The sequence below is a fragment of the Falco punctatus genome, assembly GCF_963210335.1.
Source record: "Falco punctatus genome assembly, chromosome: 4".
Classification (NCBI taxonomy): Eukaryota; Metazoa; Chordata; class Aves; order Falconiformes; family Falconidae; genus Falco; species Falco punctatus.
The window spans coordinates 80,439,477-80,459,831 of record NC_137583.1 but is presented as its reverse complement, the minus strand read 5'-3'; the positions used below and the strand labels follow the sequence as shown (position 1 = coordinate 80,459,831).

Sequence of the window (20,355 nt, the reverse complement as noted above, 5' to 3'; positions counted from 1 at the left end):
AGAAAAAACAAAATTTCATCCTAATTTTAACTGTGTTTCTGGTTATAGCTTAAAAATAATCTTCTAAATATTAATTAACCAGGCTTTTGAAGTTATAGTATCATATAAGAGCAAAGGGATTTATACAGCTTTTTTTTCAGTTTCTTAAGTGAAGACATACTCAAATAAGACAGCAGGACAGCAGTTTACATGGAGTGCAATGTGAACAACAATTGTAGTAACATAATCTATTCATTAAATGAAAGGCCTAGGTCCGTGAGGGTGCTCCAATATCTGCAGTCTTCCTGACTCCACATAATCGGATTTGGCTCTGTTCATGCAGAGAGTAAACTGACTTCTGTTTCATTTTTTCTAGACAGGCATTTTTCCATCCCTTCATCAGATTAAAATGATGAGATAGCAGCCTTTCAGAATGAAGGGATGTTTTGTCTTCTTAGAGCTGAGGATTGTGACCACTGACACATAAGAAATGTGTTGACTTTGTTTTGACAGCCTCGAGGCCAGTGGACCGTAAGCTGTGTACGGGACCTCTTCCCAGCACCTCCCAGCTGTGCCATATCCCCTGTCCTACAGAGTGTGAGACCTCATCGTGGTCAGCCTGGGGACCATGCACATATGAAAGCTGTGATGACCCTCAGGCCAAGAAGGGTATATAAAAATTCAATGAAGGCTTTTAATGGCAATTATTTTGTATTTCTGAGTCATTAGGCACCTCTGGATACACAGGCATACTAAATTTTGTACCAAACTCTGAGCATCCAAAAAACCCTCATTGAATTAGGACTATATTTGTCATAATTGGTTCATCAAATCTGGGAAATACGTAGGCTGTTTAGTAGATTTTCAAGGTCAATTTGGATTGTTTGATTGATTCAAGGTCAATTCTGGTTTCAAACCTTCCTCTCAAACTGGAAGGGATACTGTTTCTATATGTGTATATATGGCACTTTCTTCAAAGGAGGACAGAAACAGCCTTTGAGATGCATAGAGTTCAAGTAATTCAAAGCTTTACAGTTCAGTAATAGCTTAAGAATTTAGCAGTCGGCATTAAAACATGGTCTGGCAAAGAGCTGGGACCATTTACAGTTGATGTGTTACACTGTTTTACTGACGACATATGTGCTGGTTTCAATTTTCACATTTTACAGTTTATTCCTATGCAGAACAGATTGCAGTAACCTGACATAAAAATAAGAAGGCATGAAATAGGAAAACAAGAATACAGTGACAGGGACCTCATGTAAGAAGTCAGCAGGTTTCTGGCTGTGAATGAGAAAAAGTGGCCTGGTCATTGCTGCAACATGATTATCTGACAAAAGTTGAGAACACAGGCTTGGTTCCTTGATTGAAAACACTCATAAGAAAGGGCAGCCGCATATGTCCAGAGGAGGAAACTGTAATTACCACGTTAGCTTAGCTGCTTCTTCCTGGTATACTGCTCACTACATTTCAGTGTGGGCAGCAGTAATGCAAGTTTTACAATGATGTCTCACAGTAATGTGGCCCAACCTTGAATCAATTAAAGAAGGAAAAAGCAGTTCAGTCTGTAAGCCTATTGGATTAGGTCTCCTCTGAATACAGCTGTCAAGTAGTCTGCTATTTCTGTTGCTGTTCCATCACTGAAAGTTCTACTACATTTTCAGGGTAATGTCTAGGTTTGTGAGACTGATTTGGATGCCTGCCTAATGTAGTTTACACAAGTCCTTTATTCCTGCACACATGAGCTGGGATCTTTTCTCAACTGCTAATGTTTTCATCTAACCTGAACATTCTTGTATTTCATAACTGCATTGACAGTTCGTCTGAGACGTTGTTGTACAGACACTCCCAGTTTTAGCAGTAAGTCTCTACATATTTCAGCAGTAGCCCTTTACTGTGGATCGTTTGACTTCTTTGTTGCAGTAGACACTGAAGTTCCATCTTTTTGTAGTTATATCAGCCTTTTGTGGCAGGCTCTGTAAATCATTTGGACATAATTTGGCTGACCTCTTCAATTTAGAAAAAAATCAACTAAAGGTACACGGAAATGTATTTTTAAAGTTATATTTATTATAATTGAATTAAGAGGCATGTCTTCAAGCAAAGAATCAATTCTTGCACATACGTGTTTGAAAAGTCACTCCTGTTTAGTTTGTGCCCTGGTAGAAATTAGAGAGTTATATGTAGTATTTTATAAAAATACCTGTTTATTACTAACCTGTCTGAATATTGCAATAAAACAAAAAAGACTGTGAAGAGATGTTAAAAGAAACAAACCCTTGCCAAAGTTAAAACATTCTGGTTAGGTATATCAGAAACTATAGAAAATCATTACATGAGAAACTATTTCCTGAATCCATTCAGTTTGGTTGTTCTGACTGAAGATTTCGTCTGGATTTCTCAACATACCATCCTGAAAGTGAGAGAGAGGGTTGCTCTTAGAGGCAGACAACCTGGCAGATGACACACTATATAAAGGCCCATCAGTTTCTTTGATCCAAAATGAACTTAGGTAGTCTTAAGGAAATTTATAAATGTTTGCAAGGGAATATTGTGATGTTAATTACTGAAAATTTGTTCTAGGACTTATTTGGTTTATCCCTGTGGCCTGGCCTTTTCTGGCAATGTAGGGGTGGGGTTGGTGGTTTTTCTTTGTGGTTTTTTTTTTGGTTTTTTTTTTTTTTTTTTTTTTTGGGGGGGGGTGTTTATAAACTGGTTTCACTTGATAATCCCTCCCTGTTGGAAGATCCCTGAGAAGAAAGCAAACAACATATTTGAAAAATTGCAACCCAGTGATCTAGGCAAGAGTTGTTAGATGAGATGGATCCACAAGAGTGATGCACAGGAAATGACTCCTGCCTCCCTCCTGGAGTACCTATGACTAGGATAAACAGGGGTTTTAAGGCAAAGCTTACTGAATAAGCTCAAAACTTCTGATGCTTTTGTTAAGTTTTACCTCTCTTCTTTAATGAGGAGTTCTACCCAGCTGTCTAAAATGCAGTGTTGTACTGTTTGTGTTACCTTTTACACAGAAGAGAAACAGAACTGTTCACTCAGGTGTAGCTAGATAAAAATCTCTTCTCTGCATTTTAGAACTGATTTATTCTGCCCTTTGTATTTTCATGGACATTTCAGGCTTTAAACTAAGGAAACGGCGCATCACCAATGAGCCTACAGGAGGAACGGGAAACTGCCCTCACCTGCTGGAAGCCATCCCTTGTGAAGAGCCCTCCTGCTATGACTGGAGGATCGTGGGGCTGGAGGAGTGCATTCCCGACAATGAGAAGCCATGTGGCCCTGGTACGCAGGTTCCTGTCGTCGTCTGCGTCAACAGTGATGGTAAGATGCTTCTTCCCACAGTTCACACTGAGTAGAGTAAAGATGCTAAAGTATAGTCCAGAAGGCTAGCAGTCTTTATGTTTCTCAGTCCTTAAGACCAAGCTGTCTGGAGCTGTCTAGAGAGGTTGTATTTTAGTATTGGTTAGGAAAGATAGGCGCTCTAGTTGCTCTAGGATCAAGCTCCTTCAACTACGCACCACAGGTTTTCAAAGGTTCCTAAAGAGACCTTGAGAAAAGTAAATAGAAAACAGCTGTTGTTTTTCAGTAGGTCAGACTCAAGGCTGCAGTGCCTTGACTGAATTCCCTGATGTAATCCCACTAACAAAGCTGATCCTCTGAGTCCAGAACCAAATAAAGTGTGACTACAGTAAGACACATTGCAGTAAGTATAGCTGGGAGAAAAATAATAATGTGTTTATTAAAAAGCATGGTATGATGTGCGTTGTGGAGCTGGTTTGACAGTCCAAGCTGTCTTGCTTCTTCAAAAGGTCAAAAAAACCCACAAACCATTATTCAATTATCCCCTGTGAGAGAAAACAGATTTTGCATGACATAGTCATAAAAGCCAATTTTGAAAGCTGATTACAAAATACTTTAATCTACAATGATTCATGAATTACTGTTGCGAGAATATTCCTTATTCATTACTAATATTAGCAGCATATAAATTGAAATAATTGTACTGACTACAGTGTAGTTATGCTAAGAGACTTCTAACTCCCTACAGAGGATTAAGTAAGAGGACACTATGATGAGTGTTTATACAGCTGCCCAAAATATTTTGTAATTAAATTGATCAGAAGTAATAAGAACTGATTATAGCGAAATTTAAATCTAGAGCTTTCATGCTGAAGAATTTGGGTCATAATTGAGTTTTGGGGCTCAAATTCAAAACTTTAGTTAGAGTGTAGTTTTATTTTTCTGCATACATGTAAGAAAACTGGTAACCATTTTTATAGCTCAGAAGGAGATTAGCCTAGAATTACAATATTGAATCTACCGCATATTATTTCCCTATCTCAAAAAATTTCCCTTCACTGTGTAATAATTTATTTGCAACAATACTGAAACTCTCAGAAATTTTGTCTGTATACATTTGTCTGTATACATGTATACATGAAAAATTATCTTTCCCTCATAAATGAAAGTGTTTCCTAAATAGTTCTGTATTTCTCTCTCTCTCTTTTTTTTTTTTTTTTTTTTTTTTTTTTTTGGTAATAGAAAAAAAATCTGTAAAATAAAAACCGTGGGTTTTAGCTTTACTAGATTTTGGCTAGTGTGGCTTACCTTTGGTTTTGAGGAGTGGTATTTGCTCTCATGTCAACTTATTCCTTACTAAACTGTATTATAGACATTTATATTAACTACAATTTATTGTAACCCTAATGCATTTGGAGTATGCTATTGAGCTACTAAACTTTGAGTTATCTTTTATGTATATGGTATTTTTTATTTTTCTGTTTCAAACTCACAGGATTAGCTCTTTGCACTGCATGAGCTTTGGTGTTGGCCAAATTTCACTTGATTAACTTTTTAAACTCCCAGTATTAATCTTTGTCTTTCTGAATTACATGTCATTATATGTTGCTGTAATTATACGGCATTATACATTGCCTTTATCAGCAATTTGTCCCAGAAGGAGTGAGAAGTCAGGCTTTAGCCATGTGCCTTTCAGTCTTGAAGATTGAAGAGGTGTGGGCGCAGCTTCAAAGAAAGGAGGAAACAAATTGCAATTATGGTCTGTTTTGCAAAGATCTAGCCACCCACAAAGATATGTGTTCAATATATTTTGAGAGAATGCAAAAGCAACAGAGAGCAATGTAATGGATTGCCTCGGCTCTTCCTTGAAATCCCTTCCTTCCCTTAATAAACAGTCTTCTGTGATTGTCACCAGTAATGTCAAATGGCTTTTGCTTAGGTCTCTCCTGAGAAAGATTAGCATGATACAGTAGAAGCAAATGAAGTGTGAAGTAAGGACCCACCAGCCTCAGCAGTCTCTCCCTCTGTGCTAACTCTCTCAGGCATCTTACTTTGCCTCCCACAGCACCAACCCACTGAAGGTCCTGTAGGCAACTCTCAAATTCTCTAAACACAGACAGCCACCTCTTCCCAAGTAGCTCCTGTCTATTACTCTGGCCTCCTAGCCTGGCACAGGATACCTCTGGTACCCTACTTCACCAAACACTTGTTGTGGACACCCAGATTCTGCTCTGCAAAATGTAGGAGAGCAGCACTTTGCAGTCAGGCAGGTTTTGCATCAAGCCTCACAGCTGCAAGGTAGTTTCCAGTAAAATAAGTTTGGAGAATTCTACTCTTCCGTTGTCTAAACATCATGGTTTAAATTAATCATCATATGAAATCTATGATATTCAATATTCTTTGAGCCCTTCTTGGACAGGACTACATTGCCAGTTAAAGACTATGGTTCAATTAACAGGACATGTAATTTGTATAATAATCATGCATTGCTATAATTTTGATCTAAAGGGGAATTTTATTCAATTTTACAGGTAAAAATGACTGTGAAGGGAAACAGTGTGTTGAAAGCATTAATTACAGCCTAAGTTTGCTCTGTTACTTAAACGGAACTAATCTTTGCTTAACAATACTTTCAGATTTATTTTTTTGTTGTTGTTGTTCAGATGAAAATTAATTAGCCAATCTTAAATCAGTGCCTGGATAGGAGAGATTGGATCCAAGGGACTTAACTGTATTAAAACAAAAGTGTATTTTCCCCTTGGCTTCTGCTTTATAAAATGAAAAGGGCTGGTGGTGTAATTTTCAGAATAAGCATTGTACTGTAAATATACTGCTTTAACATGAGATAACCCCAACGCTGATGAATATCTTCTCTTTCTGTGGACTGTCGTATCATTCTATATGTTTAAAGCATAATTAGTTGGAATAACATGTCTTGAACTGGGTGTTTTACTTCACAATTAGAATCAAGTAGCCGTTTGTGAGATTGTTTTGTATAATTGGATTGAGCTTCTCTCTTCAATTTGGTGTAAAGATAAGAGTCATTACAGCCTTTGAGACAATAGCAAACAATAGATTATCCTCCTGTGTTGTTGCTGGAAGCCTATGATTGTCATTCTCTTTCCACAGCGGATTGCAGTAATCAGAATTTTCATTCAGGCTGAAAAAAAATATGACAGTCAGTACCCCAGGTTGTCATTGCAGAGACTGTAATGAATTTTGATGTATTTTATTATATAAATTGAACTTCAGCCTTTTACTGTGGAAAGAACCTTTTCAGAATAAATATTCTTAGTCAGCCTTCCAGGAAATTTTACAAAGAAGGTTCTTTAGGCAAAAAAAAAAACCCTTTCAGTTATGGAAACTCCAAGATTGGACAGAAGCTGATCAGAATTCCTCCATCATATACATAATTTTCGTAATTACAGTTGTGTGGCTAACGTTCCATGCTACCGATTAACTTTTGCTAATGTATCATGGTTTAACCGGGTGGGCAGCTAAACACCATGCAACCACTCGCTCACTCCCCCCACCCCCAGTGGGATGCAGGGGGAGAATCGGGGGGGGGGGGGGGGGAAATAATCTGTGGGTTGAGATAAAGACAGTTTAATAGGACATAAATGGAAGGGAAAATAACAATAACCATAATAATAATAGAATTAGAATATAGAAAATGTGATGCACAGTATAATTGCTCACCAGCTGCTGACCAATGCCCAGCCTGTTCCTAAGCAGTGGCCCCCAGCCAGCTTTTGCCCTAGTTTATATACTGAGTATGATGTCATATGGTATGGAATATCCCTTTGGCCAATTTGGGTCACCTGTCCCAGCTGCATCTCCTCCCATCTTCTTGTGCCACTCAGCCTCCTTGCTGGTGGGGTGGGGTGAGAAGGAGAAAAGTCCCTGACTTAGTGTAAACGCTGCTTAGCAACAGCTAAAACATCAGTTTACAAAATTATCATTTAACAAAATTATTCTCTTCCTAAATCTAAAACATAGCACTGTACCAGCCACTAGGAAGAAAAATAACTATCCCAGCTGAAACCAGGACATAATGATAAATTACTTTTTTAAAAATAAATTGTAATTCATCTGAGTTTTTTATAATTATATATGTAATATATATAAGACATACTTGCATGCATGCATACACACAGGTATGTGCATATTATCTATTATTAATTTCTTTAATGCAGGTCAGAAGAGTGATTTTACAACAGATGAATTTGCTCTATTGCTCTATAGCTATGTCAATCTATGAAGAATACAATTTCAAAAATATTTTGGTATTATTTAAAGACAATCTATAGTAGGAAAGCTGGCCACTTCTCCACTGTGTAACACAGGGGTCCTCAAACTACGGCCCGCGGGCCGGATACGCCCCCCCAGTATCTCAGTCTCAGTCCTCAGTCCGGCCCCTGGTATCTACAGAACGCCCCTCCCCCCCTCCCCCGCCGGGGGTTGGGGGGGAAACCAAGCAGCCGCAGATGACTGCCTGCCACTGCATCCGCGTGCCGGCCCCCTGGTTAAAAAGTTTGAGGACCCCTGGTGTAACAGATGCATTAGTGCTATTCATATGTGAATAGGGCAAAATAATTTCTGACATAAAAATCTGCAATATTAACTATTGCTGAAAATGCTTACTAAATGCTGGTTTGTTCCTTATGGGTTTTTAGGCTTTTATCTTTGTGCTGAGCTCTGTAGCACAGGTACTAGCAGTGGCTGTGGTTACAGTAGTGTGCTTCTGATCCTCAGATGATAGGCTGAAATTACTTGCTCATTTCGTAGGAGCATGTAAATAATAAATTGGCTTACAGCCTTTATAATACACTAGGCTTTGTACCACTGCATGTGTTACTTTGGATAAAACAGATCTCACTTTTGAAGGGCAAATGTCTTCCGGACCTTGTTGAAGCCCACTAATTGTTGTGTTACAGTTAGCTCCACAGGGGAAAGGAATGGACTTATTGCCATCTCCTGCCTCACAGCTGTGAGAGATGACTAGCCTTAGAAGAGGGAGCCATGGCAACAGCATGGCTCTTCGTGTATATGCAAATTCCTGCAACTCTTTGAAGTAGCAAAATTGTTCCTGAAGTTGTCTAGGCAGAGATGTGTGCTGATGTGGCTGAGTGCTACAAGTTCTCTTCTGGCACCTGGATGAACGCGGGCGACATGGGTCTGGTCTTCCTGGGACTGGAACGCAAATTCAAACTGCTGGTGACATCAGTATATTCGGATGTAGATGGGGGTGTACCCTGTTTGCAGTATTGGGGGACAAAACAATGGTGCTGGTAGTTAATTAAAAGATATAGAAGGTACACGAGTCTGCTTTATTAAGACACTCAGATGCAAACATTTCAAACCGATTAGTTTAGCTACTTTGTAGGGAGTGGCTCAAACATTGTACTGTCCAAAATGGAACAATGTACATTTCCTTACCTGTTTTTATTCTCAGCTGGTATGACTGTCTGAAGACACCATGATTCAGCTATGTGACAATCCTATAGGTTTTAATTCTTTTACTGTTTTTCTCTAGACTTAGAAATATTAATTCAGAAATATTTCTTGTATTCTTTTTATTGAATTTTGCTTTGTAGAACAGCTTGTAAGACTTCTTCATGTAGTTTACATTTCCTTCTATAGTTTCCTGATCAACATCTGTATTTTGTTTCTTAATTTTTAGCTTGTAGCTTTACATCTTCTTACAATAGGCATCTAATTAAATATATAGAATAAACATCAGGAAAACCAGTTTGGCTGGTTTAAAAATTGCTTATTTTGCGTATCTATGGTTTGATTCAAATATATGCTAAATAAGGAGCTGCTGGTCTTCATTAATTTTCATAATGGGAAACAATAAGAGAATCAATGGAAGCTTTACAGGTGTGCCCAGGTATAGAGAGTCTACTTCTGTCCTTTCTATTGTGTGGCTATATGCATTGAATGAAGAAACCATCAGACTGGTTGGATTTTATAATGATTATTTTAAAAGAAAATACTTTGTGTTACTTTATGACTTAGTTCTTTAAAAAGAATGAAGAACCAGATTTTTATTTGAATTACATTGATTTATTGAGTCAATCCTGTAAGAGAACCTGGATCAAAATCTGGCCAATGCTCAGCAGTCAATTAGTAGAAAAATACAGTAGCTAATGACAGTTTTTTTCAGCGCATACTGCCTTATGCTTACAGGAACTTTGTTATATAGGCATTAGTCATCGTTTCCCAATATTAATTTTCTAGCTAACATCATTACAGAATTGATTTGAACTGTTCTTTTCTGCCTGACAGCTTTTTGACTGACCATCTCAGGGATTTAAATCAAATGTAAGATACATACTTTGTTCTTCACTGTAAACACATAGGATATGAAATTTATAACTTGGTCCTTTCTTTAATTAGTCTGGTTACATAAAAACTATTGAATATGTTTACTGGATGTTTGTTATATGTAAAAACTGAGGGTAAAATACGTTCAGTTTAAAGGACCTTGAAACTGATACTCTCAGGCCATTATGTTTCAGAGCACTGGATTTTTAAGGCATTTCTTTTTAACAAGATTTATTTAATTTAGTATAAAAGAATGTAAGAAAAAAATAGTGCACACTACTGCTTAAACTTGCATTTCAGTTCTCAGGAAGTTTGATAATTGGTAATTCTTTTATTAATAAAAACTCACATTTAATATGTCACACCAATTCCTTTTTGTCTCTTCTTGCTAGTAGGAAAGTGTACATATCCCTATCAAGTTCCATGTAAGAACGGGTGCTTTTAGTGTTTGTATAACATGAAGAGATTTCATTATATGGGATGACTTAAATACATCACTTGCTTTGTTGATGTCTTTAATAGTTGGCCTGGAATGTGATGCAATGATTTCAATTAAAGGGATAAGAAAAACAAAAGCAAAGTTTCATCTACATAGTGCAATAAGCAATTATCACTTAGGACAGTGCAGTAGACCCTTGTTTCCAATGTATTGTATGTTTTTGAAGGCAGAGTTGCACTTGGTATGTACAATGCCTACAGAGACATTATTGTTCATAAAGAATATAATTAAGTTAAAAATAAGTGGGCCAACTTTACCAACATCTTGTTCTTGTGTCATAGATCAGAATTTGACTGGCTAGTCAGATGAGTTTGCTGAGTTTTGGCAGGTTTACTTCTCAAATGTACTATAACACCTTTGCAGAGAAGTTGTACTGGTGTACTTAAAATTTATTAGACATCTAGGAGTAGAAGTTGCCTTAAGTGGGAAACACACGTATTTTTAAAATATAACACAAATAGTGCAATTATGTGTTTCATATGATGCATGCTCCTAGTAACCTGCTTTTTTTTTTTTTTTTTTTTTTTTTTTTTTTGTATGGCAGAACCAGATGAAAAAGTAGGATACTGCAAGAACTGCTTGTAATAGCAGAAGGTAAATTAATAGAGGAGATTTTGATGCACAATTTTTGATTTACATAGCAGCCTGCAAAGCAGGAACCCACCAAGCCTCATCATAGTAAGAATACAGAGAAAGATAATTGTAGATCCATTTCAAAATAATTGGGGTTTTTTTAGGAAGGTCAGTTTAATGTTTTACAGTCTTTCCATTTGTTACTTCAAATTACAGTTATGAAACAAGAAGAAAAAGGGGGTTATGGACTTACGAATTGATTATAAAACTGGATTTACAGACCCAGTATTGAACTTCTTTGGTTTTGGATTTGTGTGTCATGTGTTAACTCCCTAGAACAGACTCAGAAAATACTTTAAATATTTTTGCAAAACATGCTCAGAAGAGATAATGTTACATTTAATAATGTTATATATAATGATAATGTTACATAGTTATAAATTAAGTACTACTTTCTTGGAAGACTATATTACACAGTACTAATCAATCTTTATGATAAAATATTCTAAGACAGTATTCTCTCATTAAATGGGAGTTAGTTTTCTGTCTAAGAGAAAAAGGTTGCACACACCTCTATATTTTCTGACAACCTGCAGGCTAATGGTAAATTTTATTAATAAATGTTATCAAACTTCTATGCTATAAAACTAGTGTGTTGATAAATGGTGACAATTAAAACGTCTTCATTAGCTAGTCATGCTGAGCCAGAATGGATAGGAATTTTATGCTCAGTACTTCTAGCCTTAAGCAGCTTATTGTCTGACCTTTCCTTCAGATCATGATTTGTGTTGAGTACTGATTAACGTAAAATCACTCTTATCTGCCAAGAAATATTTGATTTCACAAGATAACTGTTTCAATTTAAAGAGCCTTAAAATAATCTTAGTTATTTTGCAATTCTTGTAATTCCTGTGCACTGCACAAGCACCATCTCCACTAAATATTTAAGAAACTTCAAACTAAGAGTAAGACATACTCAGCCACACTGATTACTCCAAATGAGAGCAAACAATTGAGGATCCTAGTCTCTCCAGCGTTCCCAGTAATCTGTTCCAGATTTTGGGGTCCAGGTAGCTTTTGGCAGAGTTTCAGCTATGTGGAGTCACAGATCTGTTGCAGAGGGAAAGGAATAGATTTGTATCTGGGACTGGAATAGGGAAGACAAGAGGGAGAAACTGGTACTGACCAAGGAATGAGTTTAAGAGCTGGGAAAAGGTAGGATTTGACCCTAGATTCCTGCAGGACAGTTTACTGAAAGCAAGTAAGGAACTCAAAGTTATAAAATGTCTTTACGTGGTGCAGGGATTAGGAATGAATTTGGCAAGGGATTCAGTCTGGTGTCGGTCAGCCCAAGGGAGGATTTGACAGGCAGCTGGAGAGAACTTGGCAGGGCCAGGTGAAAGGGACAACGAGGTGACAGACTGGGATTAGTGTCTGGAGAAAATAAGGCTGGATAAGCCAGAGAAGGGGAAGAGTGAAGGAAATTAACCACTTCTAGATCTGGAATGCAGCACATTATAGTCTGCTTCTGCTTTTGTCCCGTGAGACCACCTGGCAGAGCAGTAAGTGTCCAGAGTCAGTGTAATACCCATGGCAGAAGTACTATTTGTCATTTGGCTTCTTTTAAACTAGAAAATTGGAAACAAATATTATGTCAAATTAAGTATTTTAGGATGTAAAGCCAAGTCCTCACATATTAGGAAGTTAAGGTTGTTTGTCTGGTCCTTATGTGAATGTGTCAGATGGAAGTGTTTAATTATTTATTTGTGCCTACATGACATTTTCCCCGCAGAACCTGCTACTTATTTATGAAATGGATATATCTCCTTTGGGCATTAAGTGGGCATTTTGTAGTAATGAATGCTTTGTCTTTGAGATAACTAGCCTTAGTTGTCTCATTCTTCAGGGTTTAATTTTGCTCTGCTTTTGTGCAGCATCAGCAATATAAAAATAATACTGACCTGTCACATCTTGAGTGTTCTGAAAATAAACATATTGTTGGGCGTCTGGTAGCCATGACAGAAAGATCTTAGAAAAATTACCAATTCTGTTTTAATAACACGTTTAATTAATATGTGGTAAATAAAACATAGGCTCATGCCTTGAACAAAGAGAATAAAACTAAAAATATCAAATAGCTACTCGTTAAGGAGTTTCCAGTCTGTGAACTGAAGGAGGAAGGGACCCAGTGGAAAAATAAGAAGCGTGTGATTATAGTTTAAAAAACTCCATCATACAAAGGCAACTTTAAGTCTGGCATTTACTGCTGTTTGGTTTCTTGACATAATTTTGGGGTTAATTTATGGGTTAGTTAATGTAAATTTTGCCTTAGGGATTATTAGATGTTTCATTTTAATTTTACTGTTTTTACTGATGCTTTATTGGTACTGATATATTTTACAAATAGCAAATTGTTACGTTATTTTTTTTCTAGAGAAAAGATATGAAGTAGAAACTACATGAAACCTCTTGTTCTGAATGTCTCAGAAGGTTTTGGCTTTTTGGGGATTTTTTTGTGTGTGTGGGTTTTTGTGTGTGTGTGTGTGTTTGGTTTTTTTTAAGAGGGGAAAAACAAGAAGAAAGCTAGTTAGAAGTGTCTTAAATCTTGTGGGGGGCTTCGAGAAAACCAGTGATGTCCTTCTAACAGGGGAAGGAGGCCTTATTTCCAGGGTACAGCTGATTTCTCTGAGTAGGTGCAAATCTGCAATGAAATATGTCAGATTTTTATGACTTTAGGATGTGAGCTTGTCTAACTTATTAACAAAGCTGAAAAGTTATAATGTCCATATACTGGCAGATGTGTTCCTGCTACTTTTAGTTTTGTTGTGTGACAATGTTATTATATTCCATTGATTTAGCATAGGTTTTAAAGGTGTAGTGGTATTTACCTCTGGTTGCTTTCCTGAGAGCTCTTTCTCTGAATCCATCTACTGAGAGGCCGGGAGAAAAGAAAAGTCAAAGGGTTCATTTTAGTCTTCTAGAGAGGAATCAGTTAAGAAAATTTCCAAAAGAGAAGATTAATTCAGTCTGAGCTCCCTAAAGGCATGCTGTGCCTTCCACTTGTAATGATGAGAAGATATTCATTGCAAGATGGATAAAAAGATGTTCTCCAAAGACTGCATTTTATCTGCCAGTAGTAGGACATGGACAGAAGCATCCATGAAATTAATTATAAAACCCTTTCTCAGAAATATGTAAACATGACAGTGGCAGTGATCTCTTTTCTTTTACACCTCTTGGGTCCTGTGTTTTAACTGTGATTGAATTGAGCTGTCAGATTACATATAGAGTGACAACTCTTTACTAGCTGTAGCTGGATGAATAATGCAAAGAAAATGTTTGCAATCATCTTCTACTATATAAAATAATTTCTCTTGTTCTCTTAAAACCCCTTTTCAGTTTCAGGTGTATTTCTGTGGCAAGAGGTATCAGAGACATTTATGAATGCATTGTTGTAAACTTGCTGCAAATTCACTGTATAATTGTGTAATATTAGATAATTGACAAACTGAAAAATTCATCTAATATTCTGTCAGCTGCATAGCATTAGTCATTCTCTTCAGCTGTGGGTTGTGTTCTTGCATTAGAGAGAGCAATAACAAAACATTGTTGGCCAAATTCTAGGAAAATACTTGGTGATGAAACTGCAGTGCTGGAGTATTTATGATGGAATTTATGATGCAACTTTGTGAACTTCTAAGCTTAAATTTATGAAGTTGTCCTCCCAAACTCATATTTATGCAGAAAATTAGAAGCCTGAACTTCATTAGTTATGGATATTTAGTGTTTCTTGAAAACCAGGCCATTTAAGTTAGCTCTTTAAAATATGGAGATTAGTACCTCAGTGCAGGGATTGTTGGAAAGATTGACTATGGTGAGCGCTGTCATTCTACTGACGTTAGTGGGGCTGTCACATTGTTTTCATGCTACTGCTTTTGTAGTCTTGCCTATTATTTCCTTTTTATGCTTCTATTCCTCACTCATATCCCTGAATGTTAATCTAGTTCAGCACATCAGAATTACAATTTCTAATCAAACTGTTTTGAAATCATTGACATTGCATTGCCCTTACTGGACTTATTCTCTACTTACTTTTGAGCTTGTTGGAGGGGAAGGGGAAATGCTTACAATAGTTGTTACAATAAAATGCCTGTGGAATCTTTGTGAAGGCTTCAACACTTTACTTGTCCGTATCTGATGAATTTAAAAATCTGAAGAAAATACTAAGTAGTGAAAAAAATAGTAATATAATTCCCAGTGGTTAATAAAGCATCTTGTTTTCTATATAACCAAAAAGAGATATTACAATGCTAAAATAGATACATATTGTATTTTCAAATCCATGTGTTTTAAATGCTACTATTACCAATGTTCTGAGTAACACCACTGATATTTCTAAAGTCTGTCAAAGGAATTTTTTCAGTGTTAAACACAGTAGTTTTTTAACATTTTACGAACAAATGGAGAAAGTATTTTTTAATTTTATTTATGATTTTTTTGTCACTATATGAATTGTGGCTTGAATTGGGAAAAGTTCATGAGAATGTCCAGTTGATCTTGGGATCAGCTATATCTTTTTAATGTGAGTTGGTGCTTTTGCCAAGTGTTCTCAGAAATATACTGTGAATTTTCAAGTGATCTCATCCTCCAGATTCGCACTGTGTCTTCTTGTTTCCTTATAGCTCTGTCAGCACTTTTCCCCGCCTTTCTCCATTCTGCTTAAAGTGGCCTATTGGTCTGACATATTGATCCCACTTGGTCCGATGACTAACATTGATTTTATTCTCAATGGGACTGTAGCCTGTCATCAAACTTACTTTTTTCTTTCATATCAAGAAGACATTTGATTGGCTTATTTGACACTAGAAAGCAACTGCGCTTGGTTATGATCAATACACTTGTATTCTCTGTTCTTTATCGTTCTCAGTAAGACTACATTAGCAAATGAACCGTGAAATGCTTCAACTACCTGTCAAGCAGTAGGAAAATCTTGCTGCTGCTGTTAGGCAATGTGTAGGTACTCTGCTGGGCTCCTTATTAGAAATATTGGACTACTATCCCTTGTGGTACAAGTCTACTATGGTATAAAATTAAAGTATAGCAGACTTTTGGCTAAAGGTATATCATGTTGCAGTTTTTGTTTTCTTTGTGTTGTCTGCATGGAGAGACTTAGGAAAGTTGATTCCAATTAACCACAAAAAAGGTATTAGTTAAACTATATTAAAGATATATGTGAGTCCTTGTATTCAGAATTAAGTTGGCCTTAATTCTATTTATTAAGAATTTTCTATTTCATTCTGGATAAGGATAGCAATGCAAAATGTTAATACAGTTTAACTAATCTCTTGCAAAGTCTCATTTTATTTAATTTGGATTAATTCTTCTGTATGCCTATTTAGATCAGCCCTTTTCAGTGATGCTCATTGTATCACTAATAGTTCCGATACAGCCTCTTCATGCTGCTGGATATTCAGTGGTATCAGTAGTGAAAATTCAAAGAAGGTGTCATCTGCAAGAAGAGTTTTCCATTAGTCTTTGATGCATAATACAAAATACGCACTCAGTAACTTACAGGGTTGTGTTAGAGATAAAAAGGCAGTGTTACTTTTTAAGCCATAGTTAGTGGTGTAAGATGCCCTCAGTGTGCCTCGGTATGTATAGTGAAGGAACTGGCCTCATATATATATATATATATATATATATATATATATGGGGTTTTTTATTATTATTTATTTTAATTGGGAGCTTCACAGGTAGCCAAGTGGTTGCTGTATGCTTGGGGGAACTGATACTGTGACTTCCATCACCATCACCACATAAAAATTATGTAAAAAATATGTGGATAATTGGAAAAGCTTTTTCCATATTTTCTGGGTGAAATGTGTGTAATTTAGTTTTTCAACCTGAGTAAATCTTGCAAAGAATAGTGAAAAATAAGAGATAAGATTAAGGAATAAGAGGTTAAGATTGAAAGTGTATACCATAAAATGTTCTTGTCAAGATGACAAAGAGAGCAGAATAGTTTCTTCCATTCGTTCTCATTAAGTAATGAGCTCAAGCATAACTAAGAAGTTTGTACTTTAACGAAAAAAGCAAGTTTTGGTTGTTGGTTTTTTTCCCCAGCCAAATACCTCAGGTTACTGTATATTTCTGAGTTGACATTAACTATGGAATAATATTTTGTCATGCTGTTGTTTAATCTGGCCAGATGACACTGAATTTTACGTCTTAAAAATACTTTTTTTGATGAAGAAATACTATTAATTTCCCTGGTTTTATTTCCCTCTGTCAAATTTAGACTGTATCTACATGACTGTAATCCTGATAGATGACTCTAATATAAATGGAATTACATAAGTTCTATTACCAGACATGAAAATGGGATTACTTGAAGCATTAATATTGTATCTGAAAGTGTGAGTTCATTATTTTTAAGCAGTTACATACGAAGAACATTCAAAGATGCTTCCCATCTGTAGTAAATCCAGCAGGAAATATACGTGTTTTAAATATTTTTTTTAATTTTTGTTTCAGAGTTGTACCTTTACTGCTGTCATTATTTCAAAGTAAGGAGTGTAATTTCAGGTTTGATTATTCCTGTAACTGTTTTGTATACGGTGCAGAGCTTTACCTTTACCTGATGCCTTAAGGAATACTGAACTGGTTTTCTTAGCAGTAACTCAATTTTCTTGAAATTTGCATGATTGAACCTTTGGCTGAGCTTAAGGACAGGGAAAAGCTTTGGAACTGGAACTGCCTTACCTCTGTAGCAGAATGCCTTTCCCATCTTTCAGCTTTCTTATAAACCACTCGCAGAGGGTTACCTGCTTCTGCATTCTTTCTACATAGCTGCTAATACGCTGTCTTGTAGGGAGGGTGGGCAAATGCATGCTACTCTTTAAGCTGCAGCTGAGGTGTACTAGCAGCATTTGCTGATTTGGTTACAGAGAAGCAGAAGTGTTCAGGTACTATTGTTGGAATTAGAATTCTGCATGAATGTGGGAGTTCTTGAAGCCACTGTCTTCCCTCTCATCAAAATTTCTTTTCCCATAAGGTGAATGCATTACAAAAATTGCACATAGTCATCAACATGAAATTATTGGTTTTACTTGCTAAGGAATAGAAAATCTTAAAAAATCATGTTTTTAACTTAAGTGTGTTGGCATGCTATTATCTTTGATTTGAGAAACACTGGATATGATGGGTTTCTAAGCTCCAGCTATTTTCCTGTTGTATAGTATTAGTTCCTGCGATTATCAGTCATTTTTCATTGCACATTTGCTTAACAAAAAAGCCAAACCCACATTTTTAAATATAGGATTATATTTTAAAAGGTATTCATATCTTCCAGGATTTGCACATGAAAGGGGAGTAGTCAGTGGCTTTTCCTGTGTGTCACTGGTTTGTGTAAGCAGTCATGTTAAACTTATAAATAAGATGGAGGTATATGTGCTTGTGCTAGCAAGTTTCTCATTTAAAAAAAATGAATCCATCCATGTTTATGAGATTCATGATGTTTGAGTAAGTGGCCAAAGTATCATGTTTATAATTTTTCTTCTAGTCAGGAATAGATTATATAATACTACACTGAAACCAAAACCACAGTAAATTTTCACATACAAATCACCAAATCAGTTTACAATCCTACAGTGTTTTCACATTATTAAACTATTAGACCAACTTTCATTTTTGCATAATGAACAGATGTAAGAAACTAGTGTATTTGTCTTCATTGAAATTAGTGTCATTTCTACTTAGGCTTCTTGGAAGAAAATGACTTCAGGAATATTAACTATCAACTAATTAAGACATACTTAATTAAATGCAAATGCTACTTAGAAAAAGCAATTGAGAGAAAGGCATGTGATGAGGGAATTAGCAACTGATTTAACCAGTTAGGCACCTAAGCAATAGAAATGAATGCAGAAACTTCACTTGGTAAGAATAATACAAGAGAAAAATGCACCATCTTCTCACATTTTTTGTTGAAAATCTTCAGAGTCAATGAAGTAGGATATATTGAGAATATAAATTATAGTTTGATGTTGCTCTATGTTCAATAATTAGAGAGGTTAAAGTTATTTAAAATATTGAAAATTTATCAACCTATCTCATGCAGAGAGACTTTTTGACATCTGGTCATTCAAGAACCAAAACAGTTACATAAATATATTAATAATACATTTTTAATACATATTTTATATATATATATATACACACACAAAATACATTTATATATGGGATATTTATAAACATAAATATATTAGTATATTTATAAAGAAATATAAATACATAAAATAATTACATACAAGATAACATAGTATTGGTACTGTTTTGAAGGACACTGCCATTTTACTAGGATTAAAGCTTACATTGACAGACTTTATCTTTGGAGTGGATATGAATAAACACCATCAAGATGTTGTGAAGGCTACTGGGATTAATAAAACATCTAAAGTTTCCTAATGTCTATCAAAGTATGTATTATATACATGTATTGAACTGATTCAAGAACAAAAATTGATCTCTCAAATTCAGTTGCATGTGCTATGTTTTTTCTGCTAAATACTCCTGAGATTGTTGGGCTAAACAAGATGTAAGTGATGAATTGCATATAAATATTATTTTTCCCCTTTCTGTGGCTTATTTGATTAGGTTTTCAGAGATTAACTTCTAAATTCTCCCTATTGAAAAATCTGGGTCAGCCTTTCACAGCTGTGTATTCATTTTAATTAGAGGCATATGCTAAGAGAAAGCTTTCTTCAGAAAGATCCTCTTGTATAAGAAAAAAAGCCACAACCAAACAATAAACCAAATAGAATTGCCCCAAAAAATTCAGTCAAGGTATAAGACTGAATTTCCACTCAGCAGTTCTGATAGTCGGAGTAAGATAAGGACATTTGAGGAAGACAGATCCAAGTACCTGATTATGCAAAAGGGTAGAAATGGAATGAAAGTATTATGGGTCCCCGCTTCTTCTTTATGCATACTTCACAACATAGTTCTCTACCTTATCTGATCATTGTAAAAATAAAAATCCACACTACTGCTGCAGCACCATGGTTTAGAAGGAAAAGTTAATTTGCTGTGACAGTTCATGCTAGGCAGGCAGGATTTTTCCTTTTGTGATGAACTTTGGGCGCTGGTATTTGCTTAGTGATCTGAAAGAAATGCAATAGTATTAAAAATGAAAATGATAAAGTTAGTTTATCCTGGTGATTGATTACTGTCTGCTTATTTGCAGATATAAGATGTCTTAGCATCTAAAAAATGTATGGGTTTTGATAATTTAATAGCTTTCTGTAATGTGAAGAATTTCCCATTTTGCATTACATTAATCAGTCAATGTGTAGACAAGGTTATTGCTAATGGAAGTCTAGTATAGAACTTCAAATTTGGAGAAGTTTATAAGTTTTCACTTATTTCAGGTGTTTTCTTGAAGTTTATTTTATTTCATTTAGAATAGTGACAGTTTAATTAATGCTTTTTCTATACTATTACAGTCTAGTCATGATGTTCTTGTAACATTGAAACAATTAGATCTTAGACTGATATTTTCTTGCTTGTATTCTGCCCTGAATTATAGTCATAACAGACATTTAGCCAATTCACAATTGTAAGAATATGTAAAAAAAAAAAAAAAAATAATCGTTTTC

At 35.7% G+C, this 20,355-nt stretch overlaps 1 protein-coding gene across 1 annotated transcript in view; it reads left to right on the top strand.

Moving 5' to 3' along the window:
• The window catches only part of THSD7A (thrombospondin type 1 domain containing 7A), a 282,093-nt gene that overhangs the window by 179,372 nt on the left and 82,366 nt on the right, over positions 1-20,355 (top strand). Inside the window, exons 7-8 of the mRNA XM_080383081.1 lie at positions 493-648; positions 3,115-3,318. Coding sequence (XP_080239207.1) covers positions 493-648; positions 3,115-3,318 — 360 coding nt within the window. The remainder of the gene's footprint in view (positions 1-492; positions 649-3,114; positions 3,319-20,355) is intronic.